At 36.5% G+C, this 17,000-nt stretch overlaps 1 protein-coding gene across 4 annotated transcripts in view; it reads right to left on the reverse strand.

Moving 5' to 3' along the window:
• LOC121854276 (bromodomain-containing protein 1-like) overlaps positions 1 to 17,000 on the reverse strand; it is a 93,981-nt gene that overhangs the window by 61,570 nt on the left and 15,411 nt on the right. For 3 of the 4 annotated variants that reach the window (XM_042348833.1, XM_042348831.1, XM_042348834.1), the window contains exons 5-11: positions 16,761 to 16,915; positions 16,029 to 16,206; positions 13,897 to 14,028; positions 12,839 to 13,027; positions 11,671 to 11,797; positions 10,545 to 10,684; positions 6,386 to 6,534 (exon numbers count right to left, since the gene is read on the reverse strand). In XM_042348833.1, coding sequence (XP_042204767.1) covers positions 6,386 to 6,534; positions 10,545 to 10,684; positions 11,671 to 11,797; positions 12,839 to 13,027; positions 13,897 to 14,028; positions 16,029 to 16,206; positions 16,761 to 16,915 — 1,070 coding nt within the window. The remainder of the gene's footprint in view (positions 1 to 6,385; positions 6,535 to 10,544; positions 10,685 to 11,670; positions 11,798 to 12,838; positions 13,028 to 13,896; positions 14,029 to 16,028; positions 16,207 to 16,760; positions 16,916 to 17,000) is intronic. The other variant, XM_042348832.1, reaches the window with a different exon arrangement.

The raw sequence follows: 17,000 nt of genomic DNA on the forward strand, positions 1-17,000 counted from the left end.
ATTATTATTATTACCATTGTTATTATTATTATTATTATTATTATTATTATTATTATTATTATTATTATTATTATTATTATTATTATCATTGTTATTATTATTTATTATATTTTTGCCCCCAGGCCTTGATGTGGGTCATTATAAATGACCTGTGCCCGGGTGGGCTAATACCCGTAAATAACAGGCAATCTACAGTACAGTACTGTTAAAGATTAAGTAGTACCCCTTTAATGATTTTAGCAACAAAGGTGCCATAAAAGTATCAATAGACTGTAAGAGAATTTCAGGTCTCCCTCCATCTAACCAGCACAGAAAACCAACCACAACCAATATAGAGTTCATCAAAGGGCACACCTACTAACCGGTGAGATCACTATCCAACTCCCAAACCTAAAAACATCACTTCATTAGAGATTTGTTCCAGGTTATCCACAAAATATGATATAATAATATATATTATAATGTAAACAGTACTATATATATTGTTACGTATATCCAGTATTATATGTACACTTGGTGGTGAGGCAGTAAAGGGCATAAAGAATGGTGAACAACACAAACACTACAGATCAGAGAGAAGAACCAAGTACCTTAAAGCACAGCAAGACATTTCAGGAGCTCAAAGGGAGGGAATTTTCAACACTGGAAGTAGTAATTAGTGTGGGTGCTACAGTACAAGCGAGGAAAACTGCTCCAGTTGACTTGTATATAACAGGTATTAAATCACACATGTAGAAAACTGGGAATACAAGAAATATAAAGACTATGGACAAAACATTGCTATATAGACAGTGAAGTGCTTTTTGCTATTAAATATCAGTACATTAATTGTTAAACATAACTAAGTACCCACCTCTAAGCCTGCAAGATTAACCACCTTTGTGGAAAAATAAGTTGAACACATGCATACACCCACAAACTACAATAAGAATTGATAATCAGGTCAATTTTAGCATAAACTTTAAAATGTAATACCAATTCTCTACACCTCAGGTGATATTAAGCATTATTTTGATATTAAAAACCTTTTTACTTACTTTAGCAACTCTATGCATGCATGACAGATACTGTGAAACATGTAAAAAAATTTCAAGTAAATATCAAAATGCAGAACACTAAAATCTTTCTTCATTTTCATATACTGAATACTGTACAGGTATGTGAAAGTTCACAGCAAAAACAAATATTACAATGATGAAAGCTATGAGAATTAGTCAATGGAATTATTTTTAGATGGAGAAACTGGCCCAATAGTGTTGGATATATGAAACTGATTTCATTGAAAATTTTAGTAAGATCTTTGAACTCTACACTATTTAAACTATTTGCAAATTTCTCCAGCATCTCTCAACTTCAAGACACATTCTAAAAATGATCACAAAGAGATGAATCATAGTATCTGCCATTACCCAGGGGGTATACATGGCCATTCCCACTTCTATGAGAAGTTTCCTCCACTGGGGAATGGGTTACCACTCACTTACTTTTCACAGGGTATGACGGGCACAGAGTTGACAACACCAGAATAGAAGGGGAGGATTGGACTATGAGACGCAACACGGGACAGAAGGGGGTGTGGGAGGAGACAAAACAAGAGGTTAATGCTAATGGTGCTACATGAACACAGACACACATGTAAGGACACCGCTTTTTTATTATTTAATAAAAAGGAATAGAGCATTTTATACAAAACGAAAGAAAACAAGGATGTTTTACAATGGGTCAGCATAACAGAATATTTAATGATAACTAAGAAACTGAAATGCATAAAAACCAGAGTGTAGCAAAGCCGCACCTCATGCATGTGATTGGGTTAAAACACATACATGCTTAGTGAACAGGCTATGCAAGCAAATCTTTAACTGGTAAGTGCACTGACTTCTAATGATCTGTTTATGATTTCAATTTTATGCTCAATAAGGGTAAGGACTTAGAAAGGTATTCAACTCCTCATAACCACTTCGGATCAGAAGACATTTTCTTTTGCCAAGCTTATACTGTATACACACTGCATTACTTTACTCAATATAAATCTAGCTGAAAATACTTCAGTCTCTATTACTCTATGAATTACACTATGTTCTGCAGCTGACCCTTGGAAGTCATCCAAAGGGCAGGTAGAAAATGATAATCTTACAACTCTGAACATCAAATGATCCAACAGTTTAAAATACAAGATGTGTTTAGAGAACAAACTGAATATGAGATGGTTAAACATAGCAAAATTTCATAACCCTTTGTGTACGGTGTCCCATCTGAACTCAATAAAGTCATCAGGCATTAGCCAAATAAAATATTAAGAGTGGTGTCCCCAGAGTGAAAAGGTTAAATACCCCTCTCAACACAAACTTTATAACCAATTTCACAGATGAAATGAATAAGCAAACTTTAAGGAATGAGACTCCCAAGTGTTACTAGTGGATGAGCATTAGAGGGATCTATCAATGAGTAAGATCATGGGATTGGTTACACCCACATCTAACAAGCAGTTGACTGTGGATCAGATCAAGCAGGTTATGAGGAATTTAATAGAGCTTACTGTTAAGTAATTAAAGCACATTAGTATATGCTATATCTAGTTATCTATTTACCTAATTTGCCTAGTTAATTCCCACAAAAAAGCAGGGTGGCTCACAAAATGAAAAATATACATATGTACATAATCTTAATAAACCATTTATAATACAATAAATGGTCTATATGATCAGGGTGTGGAGGTGCTGTACCATAATCAAAACAGTCTATAATTTCATGGGGTGTAATCTACAAAGGTCAAGTTGCACATTGATGCACTAAAATTACCTTTATGTATACCAGTGAAGGCACACAGTTTTGAAAATCGTAACTGTATTTTCTCTAATCTGATAGCTTAAACACCAATGCAAAAAGCTTCAACATCCAAACATAATAAATATGTTTCATGCAAACAAAAAGGGGAGCCACAACACACAGTACCTCATATATACTGGTTTTCCCACAACCAGTTTAACAGTCATATGAAACTTGTATCTTTACTCAGGATTCCATTTACACATAAAAAGGAAAATTTTTCTCAAATCGTTGTTCTGCCAGCCTTTCCAGAAATGTCCCTAAATATCAACATAAAATGGACTGTAGTCTGCTGGCACAAGATGTTTCAACTTTGAAGTTCGGGCCATGAGACTCATGATATCAGACAATTCCCAACAACCAACTAGTTACTGGAATGAATCTCACAATAATTTGTTGCACTCAGTACAGTAGAGCAAATAGCCAAGAAAAAACATCCAACTTCAGTCTGTGGCTGAGACTTTACTGGGCATGTAGCATCAATGAGTGTCACTGAACTATCAGGATTTTTTTTTGGAAAATGCAGAATAGCAGCACTTTTACTGATGACACTTCTACATTCTGTTTTTCTAAATATGTACTGCCACTTGAATTTATAAGCACTTTGGTTGACAGACATTACACAATGATTATAAATAGCTTGGTGGGAAATGAAATCTTTCATATACCCTTTTCCTTTTTAAGTGTTGCTTATCATTATTAATACAATACTTGATGAGAAATAATTTCTTGGGATGTTATGAACTACTCTCTGCACCTCCCGCTGGAAACTTGAAATTACTTTTTACTGTTCATTTTCAATATCTCTTGGTTCTTAAGGATACAAGGCATTTAGTGCAATCCATCTCTTGTATGATCTTCAAGGTGCAGTAAACCATGCTATAGTACCATTATTTTTCTTGCCCAACTCACCTTTCCTCTAATGTCATTAATGGTGAATTTGCAAAATGGAGAAACTAGTATATTAACAAGGAACACTAATGTCCTCAAAATCACATAGCAAAAAGAAATACACATTTTGTGTCACTAGAAGTTTCAAATATACAGTACAGTACTGTATACTGACAAGACCGGGGAAATAAAGTCTTAGTTTACCTAATGAAATTTTTTTAAAAATACACGTATATAATAATTAACTAAATACCTGTACTGTGCTTGAAAAATTGGCCCCTAATCAAAGTACTGAAGTCATTTTCTACATGATGGTGGAAATATGAATGTAACTGATGACTCAAATTTGAATGTAGAGAGAATCAATATGTGGCATCTTCAAATCATTATAAATATCATTTTATATCCAGCACACACAATTGCTTATGTGAATATCTCTATTTGTTGCCTTCATCTTCCCCTGATAACCTTTAAACCCATGTTGCACTGTTCTCCCTTGTATACCCCCATTTATAACCCTTCAGTTGGTGTGGCACCCTCATAGAAGCTGACTCTCTAGTCTGAAAGTATTTAGAGTATGAGTACTGTACCTTGCTTATGATATAATGAAGAGCAAAGTGTCTAATACAGTCTGGACACTATGGCAAGAATATTGTACCTTTGTTTTTGCTTCCCACAACACCATTTATTCCAAAGAAGCTTTAATCAATCTTTAAAAAATTCAAATGGGATCATCTGAGGATATGTCCCCCACCCACTCTGCTTATTTCACATTAGATTAACCAATCCAACATAAACTAAGATTAATCACACCTAACTGTAAAACTAAGATTAACTACCCCAAAAGCTTACTTAACCTTAGCGCCCCCCCCCCCTGTAGTATTTATCAGGAGGTGGGGGAGGGGGTTTAATCTTAAGGTAATCCTAGAACTGCATCTGAACAACTGATTTGTCATATAGGCATAACAATAAAAATCAAATTAAGTTTTATGCACTTGGTTCACTGATGATAAATATTTGTTTGAAATTTCCTCTAAATATGAACATGGATACATAAGTTATAATCTGGCTAAGGTCTTGTACTTTATTCTTGGCGTTCTGTACATTGTTTAGAGGAGATTTGCCACCACACAGCACAGGGACTAGTTTATGGGGCAGCCCCATACATCCTGCATAAGGCGAAGCACAGAAGCATTACAGCGCCCAACAAGGAAGCAGCAATGTTCATGCTTGCTGGTCAACTTTTACCCATCAGCATCTACCCTTGACCTTGACAGTGTTCTGCAATGTCTAATGATAATTCATACTGAGGCTGTATTCCAGGTTTGAAAAATATCCAAATGAAACAGTATGACCTGTTACATTAACAAATGTTTTGGGACCCATAGACTGAGGTAATACTATACATCCTTGCCTCTCACAAAGAGGAGGATAAAATGATAAATCATGATGCTGTACTGCTTTCACACCAGGAATGACTGATGGCACACCTCATAAGGCAGGATGTATCTCATCAACAAGAAAATTATCTTATGAAACATGTCACAGTAATATACAGCAACCTTTGTTGTTCTTGTTGTTTGTTTTTTGGACAGATGAAAACTTTATAAACTATAACAGCCCAAAACTGCAAAAGATTGATGAAAACATGATTCCATCCACCCAAATTATGATAAATTTTATGTAAAATGAAAGGCAAAAGTCGTGTCGTAAAATTTGGAGAAAACATATGCCAAAGGGCTAAACTTTTGGTGAGCTCTGCCTTGTGGAAGAGGGCTCTCATAATGTTCCACGAGTTATATTTAATCTTCAGATAAAACCACTACACGACTTTTGTCTTTGATTGTACATTACTGTATAGAGTTATTATTTACATCAAAGCCATCAGGAGCACATAAAACTGATGATGACTCATAGGAGCAGAAAATTTATTTATAAAAATTGGTTCTGATGTTTCTCTCTGCTATTTTGTACCCCTCATGCCCTCTGCATTAATGTTCCTAATTTCTCAATCTGGCCCTGACTATAAATAAACTATCTTTCACTAAAAATATCACAAATATGCATTCCACAACAAACATCTGTCAAACATAGAAAAATTAATGATAAGCATTTACATATTACTAATAATTTCCTTAACTTTCTACAAATAATACTCACAAATCCAAATGTTGAAACCCAACTTCACAAGCAAGATATAGCTACCGGTATATATTTTGTCCATATGAGGAGGGGCCTCAGGTGACAACAGAGCTCATACTTCACATTGTAAAAGACTGAAGTTGTCTAATAATACTCTAGCTTAGAGCTATGAGTGCTGAGCCATGTCAGATGAATCTCATTTGTTTAAACATTACAACACTATGATTACACCACCTACCTTGTGGACACTATATAAAAAACAAGCATCATTTGAATCACTCACTTGAAAAGAATTCTGATGATGGTATCCAATGCATAACATTTACTTTATATACACATACTGTACTGTATGCAATTTATAATAATTAAAAAAACTAATTTCTTGCCATCTAAAATAAACAAAAAGAGACGAGTACACTAACTTTTCATATAAAATCTATGGTACATGTAATGTGCAACTATTACACATAAAACTCCTTAAGGACAAATAAAACTACAAAACAAATTTTGAATTCTGGCTTACCGATCAGCTGGTATAGTTGGAACAGAAACAATTGGGGCAGCAGACCGCTTCTCAGCTAATATCTTACGGGCCTTCTTCATTTTTTGGCGCGATGCTGCCTTTGCTGCAGCTTTCTTGGCAGAGTCCATAATCTCATCAAGCTGGGGACGCTGCAAAGTGAAAACAGACTGGCCCTTCAACCACAAAGGTTCATCACAGCAAAAGCAGAGGCAAGCACTGGACGACCGTCAAACGGAAGACGTGCCTGACTGTACATGCTAGTCCATAATGTAATTTACATAATTATCACTAATAGCCAATTATTATAATCATTATTGTTACCAATCCAGTACACCCCCCTGAAAAAGCCATTGGCCATAAACAAACTTAAAGGTACACATAATAAGTTATGATATACTGTACAGGTATTGTAAAAACTTATGTACTGTTTGAGTACTGTACTGTACTGTATATGGAAATACATCATAATCTATTACGTTTGTCACTGAATTTAATTAACAGGAGGTGAATATAGAATGATGAATATAATTTGTTCCATTTCAAATACAAGAGATTTTGGTCTTTTGTAAACTTTAGCATTTCTTTACTAACATATCCAGTCTTGCACTTGGATTTTAATAAAAGCATTGCTTGGGCAGCAGGCAAGCCGTGAGTTCATTTCTAGCAGACCAAGGTGCTGGTACATTCATGAAGGACTTGGCAAAACTAATGTGAGTATGGTAAATCTCATCTATAATGATTGGGTTAAAGGTATATACTGTACATAAATAAAAGTTGTTATTAGGTGACATAAGCCCTGATGTGGTTGACTTACAATAATCCTCCATCTCAGCAACCATTTCATATTTCCTATGCATTCCTTACACAACAGGAATAAACTTTCAGGAGCAACTTTTGATTGCTGCTGGACAACAAAGGGGCAAAATTCAGGCAAAAATCATGAGAACAAACCATTTGAGGATGTGCACACCAACCACCCATATACAGGAGAGTACTCTATGTGCAGCACATTGCATGAAGTTGATTTTACACACACTTGGATTGTTGACTAACTTCATGAACATATATACTTCTGCTTTAATAGTCCGTAGATTAACTCCACAAGTGAGGGAAATGTTATCATACTGTATGGACTTATCAGCTGAGTAAGCTTCACCACTGACCAATCCTGTCATCACCCAGCCCTCCTCACCTCTCAATCTTATGTTCACTTTTTGGAACAGGTTCAATATCTTTCAGACATTATAGTGACTATACCCTAATCATAAAATAAGTAAAATATAAAGTTACAGTATATCTGTAGTTACCATCTTAGAAACCCTTGGTTGACAACACTTGTCAAACACTCATTTCACAACACTTTCCTTGTTTCTCTTTCTGATTCTCCCCCCCCCCTCACACACACTGCTCTCAACCACATTTACATCACCTCTAACTTATCTCCCTCTTGTTTCAAGGTTTATACAATACTTCACACCCACACAGTAATGTCGGCAAAACCCATTCCTTAAAAATGTCAGACAAAACTGCAATGGCTACAAATATTCAAATGCAAGAAGCAGAAAAAATTGGCAAGGATGAATTCTGACAAAAGTAAAATGATGTAACAAATGGGGTGACCATAATATGCATTTGCAAAGAAGATGGACACAGTGAGGCAATAGTGTGTGTGAGCTGAGTGGTTCCAAGGGGAAATATATCAAAATGTGCCAAAGTGGTGGAGTGTGTAGGAGGCTCTGCTCTGAACAAACCATGCTTCAAAAGAGTAAAATAAGGCATGTGAGATATAAAGACTGGTATGTGGATTGAGCAATGCAGTACTAGCATGAATATAGAAGGAAAAAATAAAGCTACTGTATAGTATTAACATATCAACAAAGAAAATAATTGCATTAATTAGAATTTTGGATCTAAAACACAGCCAGTACCTAAACACAAATATCAGATGCATAAGCCACATGAGAGTTTTAAGGCTGGCCTGATGCTGGCATTTTCACAACTAGTGCTCTACTGTATAATGTGAGTCATGGGGATGCCCTTCTACTGCTGATTCCCCTCCTCTTTGGCTATATTCTCTAAAATGTGAATATTATTACTGGAGAGGCAAACATCAACTGACCAAAGCAAGCATGAAAAATGGCCAATAAACAATGAAGACAATAAGACGCAATACTTCTCTGAATAACTAGCGATTACATATTCAAACAAGATTAGTGCCTCTTAATAAAAAAAATCTATGATGTATTTCATATACTCAAAGACCCTTACCTCTTCATATAATATTTACAGGCACTAATTTACTATTTTTGAATCTTCAAGTATGAAATCTCTTCTTACATTCAGTTTAGGGCACCATAGGCAGAATACTCCCCCAAGCATTTCAGTTACCAAAATATTCTGTATGTTCAAATATTGTCTGAATCTTTAAGTCTGAACCTTTCATTTTCACCACTGCTTTCTTTAATTCCCTCATAACCTGTCCCTGAATCTCCCCACAATGCCATATCAACTCATCTTAAAAAACCTGTCTTCAGATACTTTTTCACATTTTTGCATTCCAGTATTCACACTTCTTTCATACATCAACTGCATTACTTTTCCAAGCATCTCACCCTCAGGACAAATGGGACAAATTATCTTACCACCAACAACCTAAAATTGACGAGTGTGGGTAAAGCAAATCTCAACAAGCACGCACACACAACACAAATATACATCTACTGTATTACAACTTCAAAGAAAGTATTGGAGGGTGAAATCTGAGGTACAGTACTTTAGTACTGTAATTTCCAACCTATCATAACCATTCAGAGTCGATCGATAGATCCCAAAGTTTTTCCCAATGGTTTACAATATGGTTCCAAGCTAATTCAGCCTTCCTAGGTGTAAGAGTAATCTGCAAAATTCAGTAAACCTTTCAAGTGATTTTTAATTCTCTTTGGGATGACAAAATACAACAAGTGCTGTGATTTATATCCACTCAATTACCTCCAAAATATGCTGGAAAGACATCTACCTCACCAAACACTATCCTCAAATACACCACCAAGTAACCCTGAGTGAGCTATAATTTTCCTAAAATAACTGTAACACCAGAATTAAAATTGGTGACTATCTGTATGTGCTGGAGATGTGAGGCTCTGCTGTGGTGAATTAAATAATGTCTAAATATTGAACAATTTAAATGTCATGTGTTTGTAAGAAAAGTTGTAGGATCCTGGTTAATATGTCCTTGTATGAATAAAGATCAAACAACACTGAAGGGCAGCATGCCTCTTCCCTCTTGAGTTGGTACATGGGAATAAAATGAAAGATGCACTATGCTTTTCTTCTAGGTAAGCGAAAGAATAATATGTTCAAGGCTGGAGCCACTCAAGAGGAGAGGAAAGAGGTATGTTTGACATGGTCTTAACATCAGCTAATGAGGAACCATATTGAAGTCTTCATTTTCAAAGCAGAAATAAACTCGCATTCCTGGCAGCCCTCACCACAGTTGTAGTTTACCATTACAGGAACCAGTATACATAGAGATAAGAGAAACATTACTGGGAAAAAGTGCTTGGGGACAACTCAAAGAAAATAAATCTATCACCTGCTACAGTAAAATGCATCTTTAACAATCTCATAAATATTTCCTCAATGAGACATGGTGAATACATCTAACTCTAACTGTACACATCCTTCTAAGGCATCAGAAGTGGGAGTGAGGTTGCTGATAAAAACATCTTTGGGTACACCACTCTATTAAAAGCATTAGGAAGCACAAAGGATACAGCATTAGCTTGTGCATAGGCAAAACAAAATGGTGAGAAGATTAAAACTCCATGGTGGGTTATATAATAAACTGTCCAACACAATGATTTTTTGAGTTGCTGAAAAAAAAACTAAATTAAGTGAGAAACAAATACAAGACAGAATATTGTACTCATACTTTTATCATCTAGAATAGGACTGTATTATTGTAAGTAAACTCAAATGTCAATCTCTGTTAAATATCTTTTAGTTTAGAATGTATGCAGAGTAGTTTTCATAGTTGTTACAAAATCATGGAATAAAGAAATACATATCAATACCTTTTTTAATATTATTTATATAAAAACATTTGAACTTAGGATACAATAATACTCTGTACATCCCATTCTGATTTCATGTAACGTACCGCATCAGAGTCTGCCGGTGTGTGCATATCACAGTACGCAGCTTTCCTCACAGTAACCGAAGTCCCATTGACACTTGTTTCTCTCACAGCATCAATCTTCATGTGCAGTCCAGCTTGTTGAGCACACGTAACATGAAATGCTGTAAGGACAAGAGAGCTGATATATCTGTTAAACTCAAAACCACAGCTGTTATAGATGCATCATACCAAGAAATATATATTATGGTTCCTGCTTCAAAGATCAACTTTACAGTTTTAGAGGTGGAAACTTACTGACTATAGCAGGACCTTTACATGAAGTGGACTCTTAATTAAAAGTGCAGTAGAGTCAAATTCTATGCCATATTCAATATATTTTTTTCTTTTATAGTCCTCTTCATATGAGGCAATAATATACTATATATCATACTGTGGGTCCACAAGTTCCCGAAGGTTAGTAACTAGCTATACTCCCACTTCAGTGATATCCCCGTTAGCCGGAACAATTGGTGCAGAGCACTTCCGGGAATGAGAGATTTCCGGGTAACGAGATGACTCTCTTATAGACGGAAAATACTCCCCCATCCCCGGAAATTTCCGGGTACCAGGATTTTTTTTCCGGAAAATGTGCCCCTCGGAAAATCGTTCCTAAAGCCGGAATTTTCCGGAAAATTCCGGCTTTGGGAACGATTTTCCGAGAAAATTTCAATTCCAGCTATCGGAGAGTTCTGGGTTTGAGGGATTCCGGCTAACAGAGATGTTACTGCACACACTACACATCAAGCTGTATTCTGAGCTTTTCCCAAATGTTTAACATTAATCACATGTACTGTGTAAAAAAAGATACAGTATAAGAATGTGATTATGAATCTACATTTTGCAGTAGGAGAGGAATGAAGACACAACCCATTAGATCTGTACCATTTTACTAGATGGTATTTGTATAATTACCTATATCTACAGTATGTGGTCAGCCACATCAAAACCTCCATTCATTCTGTCTGCATCAGGATGTTTGAATGCAGAGTACAAATCCTCACTATCACACTGGTTTCAAGTCTATACAAGCACCATTTAGCAAAGAAAGTAAGTCTCACACATCAGATAATGATCTCCAATGCCAAAAGAAAAAAATCATACAACCTACCAGTATAACAGTTAACCTTGTTGCATTGGATACAAGCTCCAACACCTCGCTGCTTACAGATGTAACAGGTGAGTTTCCAGCGCGCCGGAGGAATGTTATTAATACTGTCAATGGGCTCCAGGAAGACCTAAAAAAAGACAATATAATATGAGGATTCAACATTAATCTCCAGCAAATGTTCAAGTCATATACAAAAGAATAAATTTCCACTTCCAGATACACGTGCATAAGGTTTTAAACAAAGACAAACATTCATTTTCATAACAATTCACTTTATAACATTGCACTACTGTAATCGAAGTTAAACAGATTGCACCTCATTTGTGCAATTTTGGTAACAAATGCTACATTATTCCATATTCATTAGGTAGTAGGTAGTAGGCAACTACCAAACAGGGAGGTATTACCACCTGGGAAGATATTGGAAACTTAATGTGTTGTCTAATGGTAGACCCTGCTGCCATATGGCATCACGAAAATTGTGACCAAGTCCCAGGTTGCTGATCTGACTTTCTGCCTCATTTACACACAATTGAAGGGTCTCAATTGTCTCTTTTACTATTGACAACACAACATATAATAACCGTGCTCACTCTTGATCTGTTCTATTCTTTCTACTCTTTTATTCTCCCATGTTATCAGTTGACAATAATATTAAAGAGGGGGCCTTCTCGGATGGGTCCCACTGGTCAGGAAGGTTGTGGACCCAAGGGCTGACCTGATCATCATCAAACTACTGTACTGTACTGGGGCCTCAACTGACATCACAGCAGTTGCCAGAGGATCGGCTTTTTTTACACTTCATTTTTCCAACATTCGCTGCCTGATATCCAATTTTCCTTCTGTGGAGCACCATCTATTAACCTCTTCCCCCAACCTCTTACTACCACTTCAGTTTTTTTACAACTATGCCCTGGAATGTGAACTAGTAACAAAATCCTGTCAATATCCATCCCTACTCTCTGCTTGTATTCTTTCTCAACAATGACATCTACCTAAAAGTGATTCAAGGTCAAACTAAGGAAGTCATGACTTTTAAGCTGCTAAAGAGGAATGTAAAATCCTGACTGCCTCTTGATATCTTCATTTCCTATTGGATTTGAAAAGCACTTATTATTTACAGAAACGTTTGAACAATTAAAAAGAAAAAACAACAGTAAATACTCACAGTATTGGCAAAACACACTTCTGGGATCCACATGGCACACACAACATGCGCCCAGCGGCCATCATCAGTCTGCTTGAATGCCCCACCCTTATTAGGACAGAGAGCACAATCCACAGCCCGAGATGGAGACTGAAGACACCGGCGACACAACCACTGCCCTTCAGGAATGTAAGGGACGCCATAACATTCCTGCAATTGTCCTTAAAACTCAGTATATATGCACTGTATGTATGTATGATAGCAATGTAAAAACCAGTAAGATTTAACATCTGGGCTTCAGGCTATGGTCGGTATCTCCCCCACTGTAGTTATATTCTGGCACATTTAAAAACACAAATAAAAAGCAATTCTAGTCTTACAAACTGGCCAAGCATGATGTAAACAGGAAATAAATACATGTCTCTACCACAGGTTGGGAACAGAAAGGCTAGGAAGAGTCGAGGATGTTCATGAAGTGGCATGTGTGTGTGATGCAATAGTATGAGGGAAACCCCACTAATTTGATCACAGCATGAGGCATAGGACACTTGTTTTACTTTTTTATTATTATTTACACTATTAACAATCATTATATTGTACTACATAATCTAGCCAGGCCTACCCTTTTTATTCACACAGGTCCACGAAAGATCAAAACTGCATATGATGTGACCCGAAGCCTAGAGGTTAAACTAACACCAGAAGCTTGTATGACCAAAAGTTATCTGAACCTATTTACTGTTAACAAAAACTCATACCATTACATTTCTGGTTTACATATATGTTTTTGCCCTTCAAACATAAAAGACTGTCATGCTGATTTAATGGCTTTTAAGGTGTCATGTAGCATTGTAGCACTCTAGTTAATAACTTCTCAGTCTCTCAGGCTTTATCAGAATTTCCATACAAGTTTTAAACATACCGAACAAAGAAAATGTTATATTCACAACAATTTCAATTACAAATACTGTACTGTACTCTTAAATGGCAAACAGGAAGGCAAGCTGTACTGTACATTGATTACTGAACTCATTATATACATTTATCTGGTAAACCATTATGCACAGTACTGAACTTACCTGATGAACCGCCAAGTTGCACATATCACAAAAGAGGATTACATTGCTGTTTTGACATTCTCCATCCATGCATATACAGCACACGGCATCCTCATCAATTGGTACTCCGGAATCTCTACCCGAACACTGTGCCTGGGTAGATGCAAATACAAACATTAGGCCAATTGTTGTTACATCAGCTTTCATTGAATACAATGTCTATGAAAGTGAGTCCCATTAGGCATCAATGTCCATTAGGGACAGTGTGAGTACAGCACACTGTACACTAAGCCTTCGGTACACAAGGAGGCAGCATGGCCGGCACTATACTCGACACATTCACTTCCCCAAGTTGTAAACTCAGGTAGCCATTTACAGCTGGGGGAACTGGGAGCACCAGGGAATTGAACCACTGACCCCGTGCACTGTATCCATTCGATCGCCATGCTTCTTTATGTGTATAACAAACCAAAACTGATAATATTCACAAAATTTTCTTTACCAGTCCAAAGAAAGTGAAATAGTTTTAGCCATTAAATAATTAAAATTCATGTACACTATAACATATGAACAATAACATTAATATCAATTATAACCACCACACTGACATACTGTACAGCTGCTTGGTTCACTCAATACCCAGCCACTAGTGATTTTTCTTACTACATATTACAAGACCAGAAATATATAAAATACCCAGTATATATTTTTTTAATTATCCTACACATCTATATTTGGGCAAACAAACAAATAAGATTACTGTACTGTATTAGGTAAGTAAATAAAAGAAAGTCTTCTTATTTCACAGCTGTACTGTATTAGGTAAGTAAATAAAAGAAAGTCTTCTTATTTCACAGCATAACAATGTTTTACAGTACAGGTGTATGTATTTTATTCTTTGTTTCATTATTATATCATTAAATATGAGCATAAGTATCATCTTCGTTTTGGAAAAATACATATACATTAACTGGCAAATTTACACCACCCTTGACCACCGAAGGGTCAAGACATACCCGGCACTGCTCTGGCAGCAGCCAGGTCAACTGTTATGTTGACCCATACCAACTCCCTCTCCTGAACCCTCCTCCCCACCGGAATATCAACAAGTTCTAGCCAGAAGTTACCATTTCATTTAGGAAAGGAATGGAACCAGTGTTGAACAGTGCTTAAGTCAGTGAAAACAACTCAACAGTAACAGCCGAGTCATACCCAAGCTAACCTTCACATAGTGAGGTCCCAGGTACCCAGTGATAACTGCCTGTGAGATTCAACCACACCAGCTATGTGTTAATCCATCCACGATAGGGAGGCCTGGGACCACACCTCACTCACTTGAGTGAGTGAGGTCCTGTGACACCAGACCACGTGGTGTCCCCATGATGCTACGACACCACATAGTGAATGAGTTGCTACAGCACCATGTGAGGTTCCTCATAACACCATCTGTGAGGGAATTACTACACCACATCAGGCCCCTCATAACACCATCTGTGAGGGAATTACTACACCACATCAGGCCCCTCATAGCACCATCTATGAGGGAATTACTACACCATATCAGGACCCTCATAACACCATCTGTGAGGGAATTACTACACATCAGGTCCCTCACAACACCATCTGTGAAGGAATTACTACACATGAGACCCCTCAGAATACCATCTGTGAGGGAATTACTACACCACATCAGGTCCCTCATAACACCACCTGTGAGGGAACTACTACACCATGTGATGCCCCTCATAACACCATCTGTGAGGGAGTTACTAAACTACGTGTCTGCTGTTCAACACCTCAGCGTACATGACCTACGTGACTTCCACTGTAAACATTAATCTTTATGTTCACTATATGTTCCTTTACCTTTCTCTAATGAAGGCTTTTGTTAAACCACCAATGTCAATGTATGTAATAAGTCATTTATGTCCAATGTATATTTTCAGCCTTCAGGCTGCAGAACTTTTTCAATAAACCGTTAATTATTATTATTATTATTATTATTATTATTATTAAATTAAGTAAACTGGCAAGGGCTAAGTCCCAAGCATCTTGGAATATTGAGGTTCAACCTGCATTTCATAATTATCGATATCTTAACAACCTTACTAATAACATTCATGACCACTATTTTCCAGAGATAAAAAACTTACCTGAAAAAATGATTCCTTCTCTAGTCGGTCCATGAGGAGTTCAAAAGTCTCCATCTGAACAGGTGGAAGTTCATCTACAGCTCTCTTTTCGTTCATTAGCTGCAGCCAGGCACGGTCCTCTTCATCCATATCATACTCTACTTCCTCATCTAACTCTTCCAAACTCTTTTCAATAAATCTGTGAATAGTCATCATACTGATCAATGCTCAGATTTAGCAGCAAATGCACACACGAAAATAAAAATATATTAGCTACCATACACAAACAAATATGAGATAGTAAACATAATGTAAAGGCGTGTCAATGATCAGAGGATATGAAGCAAGTGAGGATCACACCAAAATTATTTTATTTCAGGTAAATATGTTAACTTAAAAATACAGATAAACACAATAGTGTGCTCAACATGTTAAAGTCAAAATCAAGGCATTGAACAATACATAGCATCCTCCTTATTAACTTTTCATGAAACTACAAGGTGATCTTATAGATAGAGAAAAACATTTATTTAGTCCCCATAAAAAGTACTTTAGTTACAGAAATTGGTAAAACATATGGTTCAATATGGCAATGTAGCTGCAGCCACTTATACATAGAAGTCTGTATAGGATGGTAATAATGTACATTATTTCATACACTAACTGAACCATTCCTACAACTATTAGATCAATGTGGAAAATTAAAAAAATATCTACGTATACTATACCTTAAAACATGAAACAGTATCTAACCTGTAGTAGTTTGAGGGCTGTGGAGGAGCATCTGGAAGGTTCTTGTAGTAGTCCTCAATTATTCTAAAGGAAGCTTCTGGGAGCTTGTTGCTCTTTTTCTCCTCGATGGTGTAGCGCTGAACATCCACTCCTCGGTCCTTGTCAGTTGTTCGTGCCTATAGTAAGCATCCACTTTCAATTCTTAACATGACACAAATTTTTCCAAATACTGTATAGTGCAATAAAATCATTCAGGTTTAA

The sequence above is a fragment of the Homarus americanus genome, unplaced genomic scaffold, assembly GCF_018991925.1.
Source record: "Homarus americanus isolate GMGI-L3 unplaced genomic scaffold, GMGI_Hamer_2.0 scaffold54443, whole genome shotgun sequence".
In the NCBI taxonomy this organism is placed as follows: Eukaryota; Metazoa; Arthropoda; class Malacostraca; order Decapoda; family Nephropidae; genus Homarus; species Homarus americanus.